The sequence below is a fragment of the Nelumbo nucifera genome, chromosome 8 (assembly GCF_055504915.1).
Source record: "Nelumbo nucifera cultivar China Antique chromosome 8, China Antique-T2T, whole genome shotgun sequence".
NCBI lineage: Eukaryota > Viridiplantae > Streptophyta > Magnoliopsida > Proteales > Nelumbonaceae > Nelumbo > Nelumbo nucifera.
Window position 1 is genome coordinate 33672476 of NC_142656.1, and position 18221 is coordinate 33690696.

The 18221-nt window shown below is 34.9% G+C and overlaps 1 protein-coding gene and 1 pseudogene across 1 annotated transcript; both read right to left on the reverse strand.

Annotated features, from left to right (window-relative positions):
• Positions 1 to 5061: 5061 nt before the first annotated feature.
• On the reverse strand, positions 5062 to 10782 carry LOC148789840 (histone H3.2-like; annotated as a pseudogene).
• A 345-nt stretch (positions 10783 to 11127) lies between these two features.
• On the reverse strand, positions 11128 to 17153 carry LOC104603180 (4-coumarate--CoA ligase 2-like). Its single transcript, XM_010267151.3, has 5 exons — positions 15947 to 17153; positions 15559 to 15757; positions 12700 to 12913; positions 12496 to 12598; positions 11128 to 11543 (listed from the first exon to the last, which is right to left on the reverse strand). Exons 1-5 carry the CDS (start codon positions 16955 to 16957, stop codon positions 11424 to 11426), a joined length of 1647 nt encoding a protein of 548 aa, XP_010265453.1. The 5' UTR covers positions 16958 to 17153; the 3' UTR covers positions 11128 to 11423.
• Positions 17154 to 18221: the final 1068 nt, after the last annotated feature.

The following is an 18221-nucleotide window of genomic DNA, read 5'->3' on the forward strand; positions in this document are numbered from 1 at the left end:
AGTTAGATGGATGATGATACTATTGGGACTGTGTATAGGTTTGACATGGTTGAGCCGATTGAGTCCTAGGGTAACTATTGTACTCCAACTGGGTCTGGGCTTCAAACCATTGGGAGTGCCTCTCTGGTAGGGGGTTTCTTGGTTTTGGGCCCTATAAGTGAAGTTGGGTTGATTTTTCCACCCAGGGTTGTATGGGCTAAAGAATGGGTTAGCATTGGGTTGGAAAGATCTATTGACCGCATGTACTTGGTTTGGAATGACTGGTTGACATGGGCCCGCCGCAGGGCACTGGCTAACATGATGGGCCAGGCTTGCACAGATGGAACATGATGGATAAGATGACAAGCTTGGGTATGGGCCACTTTGTTGATGATATGCAAGGACTTGATCAATTCTGTGGGCCATCTCATTAATCTTGTCCAATTGTTGAGACACATGGTTCCAGTCTATCTGTGGCTTAAGTTGGAAGTAGTTTCTCATTCCACAAACTCCAGCCATTGAATTCATTTTGTTTCAACCCCCCCCCCCTTTTTTTTGAAATTTGAAATTTAAATTTGAATTTGAATTTTAAATTTAAATTTTGAAATTTATACTCATATTTGAATTTTAAATTTTTCTTTTTATTTTTTTCTTCTTTTTTCTTTTTTTATTTTTTATTTGAAGTTTGAAATAAATTTTTGAAATTTAAATTCAAATTTAGATTTTGAAATTTAAATTCAATTTTTATTTTTATTTTTTTTTTTGAAATTTGAAATTTAAATTCAAATTTGGATTTTGAAATTTAAATTCAAATTTGAATTTTTTTTTAATTTTTAAATTTTAAATTTTTAATTTTTGAAATTTGAAATTTAAATTTTTGAAATTTAAATTCAAATTTGGATTTTTTAATTTAAATTTTTTATTTTTTGAATTTTGAAATTTAAATTCAAATTTGAATTTTTAAATTTAAAAAAGAAATGCAAGCAAATCAACCACACGACCTAAGGTCTGACCTAGGGTTTCCTAAACTAATGGTTCAACCAATGTGAATCCTCTTAGGTTCACTTGGAATTACACCACTTCTTTTGGTTAGCCATGTAAGAGGTGGGGATGTGGGAGGCTCCCCTTGCTCTTGCGAGGACCTAATTAAGTAACCACAAACCCGCTTAGGCGTAGCCGTTTAACCTCTTTCCTTAGAAACCAACCGCTGGTTATGGAAAGTAATTATAAGCTTTCCAAAATTCAGCACACCTTTGAACCAAGTGTGAAGCTTCCCTAAATGATCTTCCTACCCAAATTTTAAATTAGGGTTAGGGTGAACCCGCACATGAAAGGTGGTGATTTTTGGGCCAAGGAAGGGTGATGAAATCCCTACCTTAACTTATTTAAGTTAAATGCCCTTAAAATGGATTAACAAAAAGACAAAATAAACACAAAATGAATGCAACTAACTACAATGCACGAACAATTATTTCTAAAATGCAATTCAGAAATATAATATAAAAGAATAAAATAAACTAAGCACAAGAAGCAATTAAAATAAAAAGAAACCAAGCACATTCACAACTAACAAAATAATTTCAGCAATTAAATAAACCTATATGATGCATGCTCTAGAATATGAAACCCTAAATGTTGGAATGCAAATGCAAAACTTTTAAAATATTTTATTTATTTATTTATTTGATTATTTTATTTATTATTATTTTTTTAATTCGAAATTTAAATTTTGAAATTTTAAATTCAAATTCAAATTCAGATTTGAATTAAAATTTAAATTTAAATTCAAATTCGAAATTTAAACTCAAATTCAAAAATTTAAACAATTTCCTATTTAACGATTAATTATTCAATTAAATAACTAAAAAAGAGAAATTAAATAAAGCAACAATTAACTATAACAAACAGAAAATAAAAGAAATAATTATGCTTGAAAACGAAATTAACTACTACCAAAATAAATTCTAACAAGAAAATTGCTATTCCAAAAAATTAAACCGAAAATAAAATAAATAAAAGAAAATTATGTGGCCATAAATAAAATAAAATAAATTAAACAAATTTTTTTTTGAAATAAAAGAAAAACACAAACCTAATAAGATAGAAATTCGAACAAGAAATTAAAATAAAGAAAGAAAAATAAATCTAGAAACAAAACGATAGAAAAATAATACTAAAAAAATAAATCGGATTTTTTTAAAAGAAAATTAATTAAAAATTCGAAAATCACTATTCTATAAGAAAAGAGTTTGAAAATAAAAATAAGAAAATTAAAAATAAAATGGAACGGCTACACCTACAATGCAATCTAGTTTCTTTACTTTTCTCTTCTGTCCCGCAGTCCGACAATGCTCCGGTACCCCACCTTTCGCTATTACGTCCTGCAAAATCAAAGAGAAACAAGAATTAAACAGAGATAACGGATCAAGTAATAAAACGAAAAAGAAAAAATAATGAAACATATATGGAAAAAGTAAATAAAAATTTTTCTCCGTTGTTTCCCCGGAAACGGCGCTAAAAACCTGGTATTCCGGGGTGTTTAATGACACTCTTCGGATCACACCAAGTTTTTTGTGCCATTGCTGGGGAAGCAACGGAAAAAAAAATTTATTTACTTTTTCCGGATTTGTTTCATTATTTTTTCTTTTTCGTTTTATTACTTAATTCGTTATCTCACTTGTTTCTCTTCGATTTTGTAGGACGTAATAGCAGAAGGTGGGGTACCGGAGCATTGCGGAGCTGCGGGACGGAAGAGAAAATAAGAGAAACTGGATTGTATTGCAGGAGTAGTCATTACATTTTATTTTTAATTTTCTTATTTTTATTTTCAAACTCTTTTTTTATAGAATAGTGATTTTCAAATTTTTAATTAATTTCTTTAAAAAAATCCAATTTATTTTTTTAGTATTATTTTTCTGTCATTTTGTTTCTAAATTTATTTTTCTTTCTTTATTTTAATTTCTGGTTCGAATTTCTATCTTATTAGGTTTGTGTTTTTCTTTTATTTCAAAAAAAATTCATTAATTTAATTTTATTTTATTTATAGCCGCATAATTTTCTTTTGTTTATTTTATTTTCGGTTTAATGTTTTGGAATAGAAATTTTCTTGTTAGAATTTATTTTGGTAGTAGTTAATTTCGTTTTTAAGCATAATTATTTCTTTTATTTTCTATTTGTTATAATTAATTGTTTCTTTATTTAATTTCTTTTTTTAGTTATTTAATTTAATAATAAACGTTAAATAGGAAATTGTTTAAATTTTCGAATTTGAGTTTAAATTTCGAATTTGAATTTGAATTCAAATCTGAATTTGAATTTGAATTTGAATTTCAAATTTCAAATTCAAAATTTAAACTCAAATTCAAAAATTTAAACAATTTCCTATTTAACGATTAACCATTCAATTAAATAACTAAAAAAAAGAAATTAAATAAAGCTACAATTAATTATAACAAATAGAAAATAAAATAAATAATTATGCTTAAAAACGAAATTAACTACTACCAAAATAAATTCTAACTTGAAAATTGCTATTCCAAAAAATTAAACCAAAAATAAAATAAACAAAAGAAATTTATGCAACTATAAATAAAATAAAATAAAATAAAATAAATGAATTTTTTTTTGAAATAAAAGAAAAACACAAACCTAATAAGATAGAAATTCGAACAAGAAATTAAAACAAAGAAAGAAAAATAAATCTAGAAACAAAACGACAGAAAAATAATACTAAAAAAATAAATCAGATATTTTTAAAGAAAATTAATTAAAATTCGAAAATCACTATTCTATAAAAAGAGAGTTTGAAAATAAAAATAAGAAAAATAAAAATAAAATGGAACGACTACACTTGCAATGAAATCTAGTTTCTCTTCCGTCCCACAGTCTCACAATGCTCCGGTACCGCACCTTTTGCTATTACGTCCTCCAAAATCCAAGAGAAACAAAAATTCAACTAAGATAACGGATCAAGTAATAAAACGAAAAAGAAAAAATAATGAAACTGATCCAGAAAAAGTAAATAAAATTTTTTCTCCGTTGCTTCCCCGACAACGGTGCCGTAAACTTGGTGTGTCCAGAAGCGTGTCATTAAACACTCCGGAACACCAGTTTAAACATTTATAGTTTTTCCGTTTCTCACAGCAACTATAAACATAGTAAATGGTGAGAATAGGTCGTATCCATAGGGAAGCGAGGAAAAAATTATTACAAACCTTAATCCGCGTAAAAGAATGCAAAGGGAAATTGCAGAATCACAAAACTTTCATTAATTAAATTTGAATTAAATAAAAATGGAGTTCGAACACTACTGAAAATAAAACATAACAGCAATAAATAAACAATGGAAATTAAGAAGGAGAAATCTGCAATTCGATCAGAGGTAGCAGTCTCCAGATCTTACCGTTGACCCTCGAACTTCTCAAGCTAGGCCTTCCATCTTACCTGGCCGAATTTTAGATCTGTAGAAAAGAAATATAGTATAAATTAAATCTAATAAAAGTAAAATTTGCAGGAAGGAAAAATAAACTAGAAATTAAAGAACAAAAAGTAATTCTAAAATTGAAGAAAAAATGATTGGGATTCAAATCCAGAGGTGGCAATAATGGTGTTGGCGAACTGCAAGTAGGAACCCCTCCTCTTGCTTGGGTGTCCTCCTCTTCCTTTACCCTTGAACTTCTCAAGATCAGCCTTCCTTCTTACATGGGTGAATTGACCAACCCCTTCTATAGGGCCCCTGGGTCATTTTTATAAAGAATGGTGGATACAACTGGAAATAGAGGGAAAGAGGGGGCAACAACTGGGTTTTAGAATGAAGGGTTAGGATGGTTTTAGGTGATCCTAAGGTTGATAAAAAAAGAAGGCACCCAATATTATGTAAGGCTGAGATTTAATGGCTAAAGGCTGAATGGTGAAGATTAGAAGTTAGGTGGTTCTTAGGGTTAGAATGCTAAAAAGAGAGTGCCCTAGAATGGATGGTGGAGATTAGAAGGTATGGAAGGTGAGCATTTAGTTGTTAGGGGTGGGTAGGGTTTGTTAAGAGTGAAAAGAATGGGTTAAAAGGCACCCTAGGGTTTTCTAAGGCGTGGGGAGAATGCTAATACAATAGGAGGGGCGCCAAACTGGGTTTAGCAGCTAGGAGGCGCCCTCCTGCTTTCAGGTTTTCACAAAAACACCCTCTCTCTTAGCTGGACTTCACACCAGCTTCCCAAAATCTGTATTTCAGCGATGAAAACTTTTCAGTTTTCCCCATAATTTGCATAGAGACCCTTAGAGGCCACAATGTTGCATTTAACTACGAAAAGGGCACATCTTGACTATTCTAAGGCCGAAAATACGCCTGAATTGATGCCCTTAAGGCATCAAAATGCAAAGTTATAATCTTCCTCTAGCTTCTACCTTGTCTGCGGATCCTTTTGTTGCTCCTGTCCCAGAACCTTTAGAACTTGATCTTCTCATTACTTTACGAAAAGGTAAATGTATTTGTACCCTCCATCCCATTTCCAATTTTGTTTCAGTTTCTCGCATTTCTGCTTCACATCGCCAGTTTGTTTCATTGTTATCATCTATCTCTATACCTAAGAATGTCCAAAAGGCCCTTACCTCACCCGGGTGGCGTCAAGCAATGGAGGAAGAACTCTCTTCTCTTCAGCATACTCAAACGTGGGAACTCACTACTCTTCCTCTCGGTAAGCATGTTTTGGGTTGTAAATGGGTGTATACTGTTAAATACTTGTCGGGTGGCAGTGTCGAGCATTTTAAGGAAAGACTTGTTGCTAAAGGTTATTAATAGTTGTATAGGGTGGACTATATGGAGACCTTCTCTCTAGTGGCTAAGATTGGCTCCGTCTGTGTCTTAATTTCCCTGGCAGTTATGTATGATTGGCCCTTGTTTCAACTTGACATTAAAAATTCCTTCCTTCACGGTGGCCTTATGGAGGAGGTATATATGGAGCAACCACCTGGGTTTATTGCTCAGGGGGAGGATGGTAAGGTCTGTAGACTGAAAAGGGAAATTTATGGGTTGAAACAATCGTCTCGTGCTTGGTTTGGGAAGTTTAGTGAAGTGGTGAAGAATTTTGGAATGAAACAGTGTCAGGTTGACCACTCAGTGTTTAGCTATGATTCAGAAGCCAAAAAGATTTTATTAGTGGTCTATGTGGGTGATATTGTCATAACTGGCAATGACAGATTGGGGATTGATAAACTAAAGGTCATTCTACAAAACCATTTTCAAATAAAAGACCTTTGGAAGTTGAAGTATTTCTTGGGTATAGAAGTTGCCATATCAAAACAAGGTGTAAACCTATTCCAAAGAAAATATGTTCTTGATCTTTTAGATGAAACATGACTATTAGGTGCAAAACCAACTGAAACTCTCATAGAACCAAATGCTAAGTTGAGCAGTGATACATGGGAAATATTTGATGATCCTAGAAGATACAAACGGTTAGTGGGGAAGCTGAACTATCTGATTATCATAAGACCAGACATCTCCTTTGCAGTTAGTGTGGTTTGTCAATTTTATGCAGAACCCTCAAATACCTCACTGGGATGCAGTTCTTAGAATTGTAAGGTACCTGAAGGGAGCTCTAGGCCGTGGGTTATTGTACAAGCCAGGAGGAAGACTTAAGGTAATTGGGTATATAGATGTAGATTGGGTAGGCTCAGTGTCGGATAGAAGATCTACTACATGTTACTGCACATTTCTTGGAGGAAATCTTGTGACATGGAAGAGTAAGAAGCAGACCGTTGTGGTAAGGAGTAGTGTTGAAGCTGAATATAGAGCCATGGCACACACTACATGCATTAACCTTCAAATCCACCCATTGTGTTTCAAATTGGAGATTTACAAAAATTCTTCAAGCTTTGACAATTTTTAGACTTCTCTTGACATTAAAAGCCAACTAAAAGTACTCCCCTAGCTCAATAATTCATACAAATATCACTTCAACTTATTTCAACTATTGGAAAACCCTTTCCAAGGTCCTATATGAGACATAAGTCTCTCACTCTATCATTTAACTTAAGTTAGGAATTCCTTTATTCTTTAGTTTAGTCTGGGTTTTTTGAAATTCTGAAACCTTAGAGAACTTGCATTCTTAGTTGCTTCCATAATGGGATAAAGAAGTAAAGAGGTGAGGGTCTTAGGAAAATTAGTACCTAAGGCCTGATAACATCTCCTTAAACCAATTCCAGAAGAAATTGGAAGCATTTTTCATAAGACTTCAAGAATTCTTAGTGATCTTTTTATTGGTTTTCGTTGGAAATTAAGCATAAAGAACTACCATATTGGGCTACTACAATAGCTTGGATAGAGGAGTGTCAAACACCTATGTTCTCTCAATCCATCCGAATCCTAAAAATCTCTTGGTAGAGTGCCTTTCCTGTGGAAAATGGAGTCACTATTTCAAAGATAAATCCAATTGTCAAAACTGAAATAAGGGCACATTTTCTCTAAAAGATGGGTGGCAACTCCTTTTTTGAGCAGGCCATGATCTTCTTGTTGCTTACAATTGACAAAGAGAAGGGAATTCTTATCTCTCTCTTTCCCTTTCTAAATGACAAATAACTTCATATCATAGAACAGAAAGTCACACAAAAAATTAAAAAAAAAAATAAACATCTAGTGAGCCACATAGCTTTTGGAGTTGTATTGAACTATTTGTGTCTATTAAGTTATTTGCTTTTAAGAGGGATAGTATGCTAATCAGATGACTAACTTCCTTGTAGACTATTGTAATAAAAGTGAAGTAGTATTGCTAAACACCTTTCATTTCCTACCTAATTTGACACATTTTGTAAAGATTGACTAGGATCACACTATATATTGGAGATTATAAAGAATTTAATTATTAGATAGTTAAATAAATGTCACACCATAGTGAACCAGCATGCCTGCGTTTGGGAGTGGTACAACACCCAAGAGAAGCAAATTCATGAGTTACCTCTTACTCATGTTAGGAACGCGATCATTAGTTGGAATGCTTGTTGCCTAACAAGTTATACTCACAATATTTTCTTTCCTTACCAATTGGGTCATCATGGGTTTCACCAATAGAGCTTGGGATGGAGAAAACACCCCACTCTTGCTAGGGCAGAGATGAGAAATGGAATTAAATGAAAGAAAACAACATCAGTGATAAACTCTATTTTAAATAGTTGAAACAAAAATGGGAGAGGAGTTAAAGTGTAGACTACCTAAGAATGGGTTACGGGGGATAGAGTGGAGGTAGCCATAGAAGATAATCCTAGAACGAACATAAATAATGAGAGGGAAAGACTTTGATTGATAAATAAATTCTTATCTGAACCTTTTTCTAGTTCAAGATAAGGCCAAGTTTGGGAATGCTTAAAAATAAGTGCTAATTTAAATTAGCACTTATTTTGGGCCGAGACACCATTAAGTAATTATTGGCGTTTAGGAAATAAGCTTGAAATAAGTGCTTATTTTAAAAATAAGGATTTATTGGAGAAGCCCAAAATTCTAACTTTTTCTAAGTTCTTATTAATACCACTTATGCCACTCGAATGTAAAACACATAGGGTTTGGCGATTCAACCCTTTCTTCTCCATCGTCTTCTCCAATAGATGGCAAAACTTCACTAGGTCCAACCAGCAACAAAACTTCACCTTCTCCATCATCTTTTCACTATACTTTTTGGCAATTGCTACAGAGAACTTCCAAAGCAAGGAGTTCGACAAGGAAACTTGTAGTTTTAATTGAGTCCAATTCAACAAGTAAAAGGAAAGGAGGATCAAAAGCAAAAGTTGGGGTTCTTAATTGAATCCAACCAGAACACCAACACTTCCATCCTCAACTGTAAAGTCATCACAATGGCAGAACTTAGTCCGGTGAAATCATCAGTCAACACATACCTTGGTCGACCATGGAAAGAATACTTGAGAATAGTATTTATAGGTTCGTATCTCGATGATCTGATAAACCCAACTGGATGGTTAGAATGGTGAGGTAATTATAAGTGCAAAACAAAAATAACAAGAGAATAACGAAAATGAGGCACAATAGAATTGTCTTAGCCTCCCTCATTCCCTCTCACCATGAATCCTACGGGTAAGCTGAATATCTTTAGGCATAGTGGTGACCCTCTTGGCGTGAATGGAACAGAGGTTGGTGCCTTCGAAGAAACCCACCAAGTAGGCCTCGACAACTTCTTGAAGATCTGCGACAGCGTTGATCTGGAATCGTAGATTTGTTTTGAAGTCTTCAACATCTCACGGATGACATGCTGAAAGGTAACTTCTAGATTAAGAGTTCCGTGCTCTTTTGGTACTTCCTGATCTCACCAAGAGAAATAGTTCCAAGCCTGAACCTGTGAGGCTTCTTCACTCCTTTGGTTGCCGGTGCCGATTTTTGAGCCGCTTTAGTTGCCAACTGCTTTCGAGGAGCCTTCTCTCCTGTTGATTTCCTTGCAGTCTGCTTCATATGTGCCATTTCTAAGTTCTCTTAGTCTCTGTTCAACGAACCAAGATAGAAAGACGCAATCGACTATTGACTTCTATTGTAGTTCTCAATTCTTTGTTCTATGGTGGTTTTATTCAAAAATAGAAATGGAGGCAACCCAATTTACAGTGGCATCTTTTATTCAAGGGGGTGGCTGGCTATCATCCACCAGAATTCCACCGGATCACCCAATGGGCTCGGGTGTTCTTTAATATTCCATGAAAACTATTACTTGTGCTTGATTTTAAGCTTGGCACTCTTGAAATGAGAGTTAAAGTTGTTTTTTGAAATAATTAGTGCTCATTGGAGAAAAGTACCATCAAACACCCAATATGAAATAAATGTTTTTCTTTAAAATGAAGCACATGAAAAAATTGGGTGCCACTTTAAAGTTGTCTTTTGAAATAATAAGTGCTCATTGGAGAAAAAAAATACCATCAAATGCTTAATATGAAGTAAGTGCTTATTTTTTAAAATGAAGCATTTGAAAAAGCTAGGTGACAAATGCAAATAAGTGCTTATTTGAATAAGTATGTGTTTTTAAGCACTTATTCGATAATCACTTATTTTTAACATAAACACTCCCAAATAAATTCTTATTTGAACCTTTTTTCTGGTTCAAGATAGGAATTCCAAATTCAATTTCTTCTTCTTATTCCTCCTCCTCTTTTTCTTCTTGTTCTTTTACCTCACTTCTCTTTCTTCTTTTTCCTGCATATAAGGGAAAAATAGATTTTAAAAATTATAAATGGGTTGTTTTATTGATGGAGGTATGCTTAAGTCCAGTTAGGTCAGCCCATAAGGTATATTTAAGCCTATTTGAAAAACATAGGGTATATTTAAGTCAATTTATGAAAACTCATGATATGTTTAAGTCTTTTACCCTATTTCTTATATTGAAGATAGAGTCGTTTGTTGACATTTTCATATTTAAGAATGTTAAGTGGTTTGTCCCCACAACTCTCTAAGGTAGAATATTAGTTAAGGTGGACCAATGAGAGCATTTGGTTGAATGAAAAGATTGGAGCAAATGAAAACTCAAATGGATTAAGGAAGGGGATGGAAATACAAAATTTTTCCATGCAATGGCTAATAGGGTTTGCAAGAACAACTTATGTGATGAATGGCAAAGTTCTATGCTTTTAAACATTTTGGAGGTGCTTGAGAAACACTTTGGGAAGCAATAGGTCTCTCGGGAGACACTTGTGAGTTTCTGTGGAGGGTAGAGGTGTTCATAAAAAAACAAAAAACTGAAAAATCGAACCAAATCGAGAAAACAGAACCAAAAAATGTGATTAATCAAATCGATCAATTCAATATTTTTTAAAAACCAAAGGACCGGTTTGGTTTTCAGTTAACATAGAAAAAACCAATGGTTAACCTAACCAGTGGTATATATTTATGTATGTTATATATTTTTAATATTATCACATATTATCTATATATTATATATAAATGTATATATGCATTATATATATATATATATATATATTTATAAGAATCTATTTATAATATATATTATAAATATAAAAACCAAAAAACTGAACAACTGAATAGCTGAACTTCAGTTATTACCGAAGAACCAAACCAGCTAAAAAAATGGGAGGAAGCAGGGGAAATGTAGTGCTCATTTGATTAAAAAATAAAAACTAAAAACTCATACTTCCCTGATAATAGATAGAAAATGAAGAGAATATATGAACAATCTGACATATAACAATTAATTGACTTTGTAAAACATTTCATCAATGTCCCAAGTGTCTTCTACATCCTTCATAACATCAAATATTGACATATTTAAACTCACAAATTAAAAAAAAAAAAAATCTTTAATTTTCTTCATCCTACTTTTATATCTGAATGAACCAACGCATTCAATCAGATCCCCCAGGAATCCCATTCCCAAAGAAGGTGTATATTATCTTCGGTGCAAGGGCAGTCGAGGGAGCAAAATACAGATTTGCCCTTTTTCTCGTTAGAACTAGTTGGAAACACCAGCGGCTAGCTTTGCCCTCAGATCCTTCCTCAAGATCTTGCCAGATGGCGCCTTTGGAATGGCTTCAATGAAGAAGACTCGCTTGACTCTTTTGTAATATATAACCTGCACCACCAGCATGCAGTAAGAGGGCCTGAGATTTAACAAATTAATGATATGCATTTGATGGATATTTCTGTATTATATATCAATGGTAGGGGTCTTCATTTTCGGTTCAAAAATAGAATCTAATTGATAATTTAGGACTTGTTTGGTGCATTTTTTTGGAAGATCTTGTGGTAGTTTTGACATGCAAAATATCAATTAATCTTTTTTATGAAGATTTGAGCAGTTCGAAGCACATTTGGCATATACGTGTCTTTTTGCACGAGATTAAAACACAAAAGACACGAAAAGCTTCATTTGGAATTTCCCAAAATCAGCTTAAAATGGGCTTTTTGTGTCTTTTCGGTATTCCATCTTTTGGTGGTTAGATCTTCTGCGTGCCAAAGGGAAATAGACTGAAAATCAGTCTTCGCAACTTGTAAATAGCTGAAAAATCGCACGAAAAGACGTGCCAAACAGGCTCTTAGTAGGTCATTTTTATGAATCGAATCAAATTAAATAAAATTTAAATCAGTTTGGTTGGTTTTAAATTGGTTAGTTAAAATATAAATGTATGTTATATTTTTATTAATAATTATTATTAAAATATATCAACATTTATAATTAAAATTATATTATATATCATTATTAATATATGTATTTAGAATTAAAATATAAATATATGTATTTATTTTGATTAATTCAGCTTGATTGAATTTTTTTCTCAAATCAAACAAAAAACTAAAAACCGATATTTTTAAGATCATAAAACTGAATCAAATCAAAAACTAAAATAACCAAAATTAGCTTATTTGGTTCAATTCGATTATCGATTTAATAAAAAATTTTGAACACCCCTAATCAATAGGATTCAAGTTTCAACATCCCTTAAGGCCTTAAGCCCTTTAAAACCAGGGTTGGGGGGGTTAAGGGAAGGGGATAAAAAAAAAACAAAGAAGAATTCAAGATTCACCTGCTTTGAGACGTATTCCTTGATTTCGTCCTCGGTGATCTGAGAACCATTGGATCTCACCACGAATGCAACTGGGATCTCTCCAGCTCGTTCATCCTTCATACTGGATTAAATCGGCGATGACCTAGTTAGAATCCGTTGCCTTTGATCATAATCAGAACCGGACCAACCGGTTAGTTTTTATAATATGGGGAGAGGACTTACGGAACTACGGCGACATCAGAAATGTCGGGATGAGTGATGAGGATTGCTTCCAGCTCGGCGGGGGCCACCTGGAACCCGTTGTATTTGATCAATTCTTTCAATCGGTCCACAATGAATAGCTCATCATCATCGTCAATGTAGCCAACATCCCCTGTATGCAGCCAGCCCTCTTTGTCAATGGTTCTCTCCGTCGCTTCCGCATCATTTAGATAGCCTAAACAATAGAGAAGGTCAAGTATGTCATTTCACTGTCCTTTTATTTTTGCAATGGCGTGGGCTTAAAAAAACAATCGAATTATATATTCTTTCGATATCATATCGTTCTCGTATCATCAAAATTGTCGTTCAATTTTTACTTTATTTTAAACACAATAATGTAAATTCAGATTCAATAACTCGAATTTTGGGATTTTGGAATGGACTAGATGTGAGAATATAGATTCATAATAGACCAGAGACCTGGTTGACCTGTTTGAACCTGAACCAAATTGGCCCCGGTCTAACTAAGATTAACTAATCAAGCCATGTTTGGTTGAAGGAAAAAAGATAGGGAAAGGAAGAAAAAGGTAGAAAATTTGTACAAACCTTGCATAGGTTTTCTACTTTATCCTTCAAACCGTACATGATCTAATGGAAACTGAAAAGAAAAATATAAATAGGAGACTCATTTCTAAATGGAATTCAAATCAGCCCCCCATAAGATTGTCTCCCACAAAATGTTGCGGGGGCAATCTTGTGGGGAATTATTTGATCTCTTTCTAAATGGCCTCTGATTCTCTCTCTCTCTCTAATTTTTTCACCATCTCACATCCACCCACATGGGAATATCTCCAGAAACAGGCAAATACAGGATATGTTTTCAATGTGCAATTTTAGTGACGTATGGGTAGGTGTGAATAAGGTTCTTCTGGGCAGAGATCCTAAGACCATGACTCAATAAACAAAGAAATATCCTATCCAAAAAATTCAGACAACAAGAATATTTATACTATAATTCATGACGATGATATATACACTTGGATTTCCTTATTGTAGAGGAAATAGACTTTTAAGGGGTTGGTGAAGCTGAGTTGCCATTTATTTTAATAATGATGATCCTGACTTGATGGAGGAGGTTTGAACCACCACTCCAAACTTGAAATAAAATATTGAGCATTAAAATTTCAGAGGGATATTACTTTAATCTGTGTCTTGCCTACAAGATTACTAGGGGAGATAAGTTGAATTGGTTATCTCATATCCATCACCATCTATCCTTAATTTCTTTTGCTACACACAATGGTCCAGGTTTTCAATATTAGGTGAGATGATGTTGGATGGAAAGTTTGATAATTTGTAGGCCCATCAAATGGTAGGAGGTCATTATCCATTACCTACTTTAAACAACAAATAAAAAAATACATAAAATAAATAAAGGGAGCAGGCTAATCTCTTTACCAATTGCTAAGTGGTTTAGGTGAATATTATCATTTGTTTACAATGAAAGTTGGAAAGTATCATCAAATTAAATGTATCTTTTAATAAAACACATAGCATGTTAGTGATTCAATTGATCAGATGACCATTCAACACCCATTGAAAATGAGGAGACATGGGAAAATTTGTGATACTAGAAAGATATATAATGGGAAGAGATTTGACCAATCAAAATACTCCTGTGAATTTGAAGAATACCATTTGATTGATCACTTCTTTTATAATACTGGTTGATTGGCTTTAAGTTTTTCCCTATCATATTCTTCTCATAATATACTTAAATCCATTTTATTATGATACAAAAGAAGATTGTGACCAATCAATGAGTATCATATATATTAACTAATCACATTTACATGTCTTTTTGGCATCAATGCATCATAGATTTTCTTAATAAAAAACCTATTAACAATGTTGGGTCAACACCTACCACCGCCAATATTGTAAGACTTGCATCCAACTAAAACCCGGAATAATCTTTGGGTCAAAGTAAACCGGGACCCATTACTAGGTTAGCAAGACCTGGTCTAAGTCTGATTTCTGGTAATTCCCTTACTAAGATACCCCATTGAGATGAGAATTTCCATGGGACTATACAGTGGGCTGTTGCAGCTCATCCTTACTAAGATACCCCATTGAGATGAGAATTTCTGACAATTCCCCTACTAAGATATTCCAAATCTTCACTACAATCAGCTTGAGACCTTACCAATTAGCCACCTGGCATCTTTGGTCTTGGGTTACTTAACACGGGTTAAACGGACAAGTAAAACAGTGACCCCGTATGTCTGATATAGAGTTTCTCTTCGTTTGTTCCCAGGATGCTTGCATTCATGCACCCTAGCACTCTACCGGTGGATAAGGGTTGGGTTGGATCCTGTCCCATCAAAATCAATTTCGATAGATTGGAGGATCAACAAAAATATAGAATTAGACCAATTCAGACTTAATGTTCTAAAAGTATTTATTGGATTCAGGATCCATCTCTAATAAATTTATACTGAATTGAGTTAGATTGAACCAATGTCTAGTCCATTAATGCAAAATAAGAATATAAGTGTCAATAGACCAAATTTCAGTTAAAACTAATATAAATTAAAATGAATTTAAACAAATTAGACGGTTCAAACATTGAATTGGACCGATTCAAAATGGTCCAAAATATTCATTACGTTGGATTGGATTGGATTGGACCAAATCCAGTCCAATTGACACCCCTAAGTGGTGGATATAAGTAAGTCCTCAAGTTCGGCAGAGAAAAAGTGATAGGTGAGAGAATCCATTAATAACACATTTGAAACACTAAAGCGTATTTATGATAAAAAAAAAGAGAAAAAGAAAGGGCCCCACAGAGTGTGGGAGAGAAAATGATCAAAAGTGTACCTTTCATGATCTGGGCTCCTCGGATACAAATCTCTCCAGGTTGATTTCTAGGCAAAGATTCACCGGTCTCCGGTTCAACCAGTTTCATCTCAGCGTTCCTAACCACAGTTCCACATGATCCTGATTTTATCACAAACGGCTCCTTAGCAAATGCCAAACACATCGACAACACCGGTCCCGCCTCCGTCATCCCGTATCCCTGTTTCATTCATTAGTTATTTTCCAAACTCAATACCAAAAGCTTATCAAACCGAACCAGGTCAAACAGTCCGACCGTCTGGTTTAAAATCCGGTTGAACAGTTTTGGAGTCAACCGGTCCAACCATCCGGTCCGGGCCGATTTTAAAAACCATGCCAAACACAGTATGCATTGAATAAAATTTCTTACTTGTCCAAGCTTGGCATTGGGAAGCTTGAGTCTGAGAGTGTCTTCAAGATCCTTTCCCATGGGCGCGGCACCAGACATCACCGTCCGAACGGAGGAGAGATCGTAGTCATCGACGACAGGGCACTTAGCCAAAGCCAGGACGATCGGAGGGACAAACGGCCCAATGGTCACTTTATACTTTTGTATAAGTTCCATCATTGCAACAACCTCGAATTTTTGCATAATCAGAATCGCCGAGCCAACCCGTAAACCGCAAAGCAACACCGAGTTAAGCGAGTAGATGTGGAACAGAGGCAACACGCATAACATCACATCCTCACAGTGAAGATACAAGTTCGGATTCTCTCCGTCAACCTGCTGAGCCACGCTGGTCACAAGGCCCTTGTGAGTTAACATCACACCTTTAGGCAACCCGGTCGTCCCAGACGAGTAGGGTAGTGCCACCACGTCGTCAGGGTGAATTTTTACAGTGGGCATTTCTGACTCGTCCGCCTGAGTCAACTCGGAAAAATGCAAACAGCCCTCGTGGGGCGAGTCAATAGTCATGATCATAACGTCGTTTGCCATGGCGAAGTCCCGCACTTTGTCGACATAACAAGCTTGCGTTATAATAAGTTTAGCTTTCGAGGCTTTGGCTTGCTTGGAAATCTCAGCCGGGGTATAAAAGGGATTCGCCGTAGTGCTGGTGGCGCCGCGATAAGAAGCTCCGAGGAAGGCAAAGACGAACTCAGGCGAGTTGGGTAGTAGAAGCATGATCACCTGACCTTGTTTGATGCCCAGTTTGTTAAGGCCAGATGCTACTTTCCGCGAGATGAGTTCCACGTCGGCGTAAGTGTGTATTTCGCCGGTGGCACCGTTTATCAAGCATGGCCGGGAGCTGAATTTGGATATATTCTCGAAACAGTATGTGTGTAGAGGGAGATGGTTTGGGATGTAGATATTGGGGAGTTTCGATCTGTAAATGAATTCTTGTGGCTTTGTTGCCGTTTCCACTGGAGCAGATGGAGCCATTCGGGTGGGAGAGATGGAGAGAGAGAGAGAGAGAGAGAAAGAGAGAAAGAGAGAGGGAGAGAGATTTAGGAGTTCGGGTGTGAGGTTGGTTGAGCTCCTGACGACTAACACAAGAGGAGAAGGTAATATACTGGTGGAGGAAGGTTGGAGAACTGGTGGGAGGGAGTTGATTGGAATTATGGATTTGTTAAAAGACAAAAAGTTGGCAGAGGGGTCTCGTTAGAGTAGATATGGTTGGTGTGTGAGGTTTTGGTGACGGTGAACCGGTGATGTAGGTTGCGGTTCTTACGTTGTTGACTAAGGGAACTAGATATTCCACCATGCCACTTAGGATTTCACCTACTACAAGTTTACCTGAATAGCCGGTCATGTTTGCCGCCGGTGACTTTACCTACTACCCGGCTACCGGAAATATTCTTTCTGAATTCTAACGCCTAGGGTGACGTATGAGTGGCGTAATCAGTGTTGGGTTGCTTAGTATTTGGTCTTGGCTAGGCTGCAAGCCAAAACACGGTCAAGGCAAAAAGAAATCTCGCAATGCTGACAAGGGATATATATATATATAAAGCAGAGATTTATGATTCAGTCACTTCAGAAATTTTTACTGTTTTTTTCTTTCGGAAAAGTAAACTGTGCACCAGAGTGAAGAATTCTGAATTTCAATGCAATCTTATACAATTTAAACCTACAAATATCCTCACCCTAAAACACCCTAAATATCAATACTCGTTTGTGCACCTACCCCAATTATGTGGGGCTAAGAATTCTTAAGATTTGTTCAACAGTCATTCTCCCTTGTTTTTATTTTATTTATCATCAATAACTTCATCAACGATACCCTTTCAATTTTGATTCATTCCCCCACTTGATCTCAAATTGTGCAAAGTACAATCCGTCGTTGATCGGGATGATCGGACCGTTCGGCTCAAGAATTATTTAGACAATCGATTCCTTGATTTTTGGCCAAAAATCATTAATTTGGTCAACAATTCATTGATTCGAGCAATTGAATCGTTGATCCATTCAAAGGTTTTGGCTATTTTTATTTTAATTATTATTTTTTATTTTTTTAATTTTTTTGTTAGAATGAGCCATCTATTTGAACTCGATAATTGAATTTGTCAACCCCGAAATCGGTGGCCATAATGATTCTAATTCCGGGTCATTTCTTAAAACATTAGTTCAAATCAACAAGAGTTTACGTAAAAACCCCAAAGAATATATGTTGTTAAGGGTGCAAGTCGAGCAGGTTTGACCGGGTTTA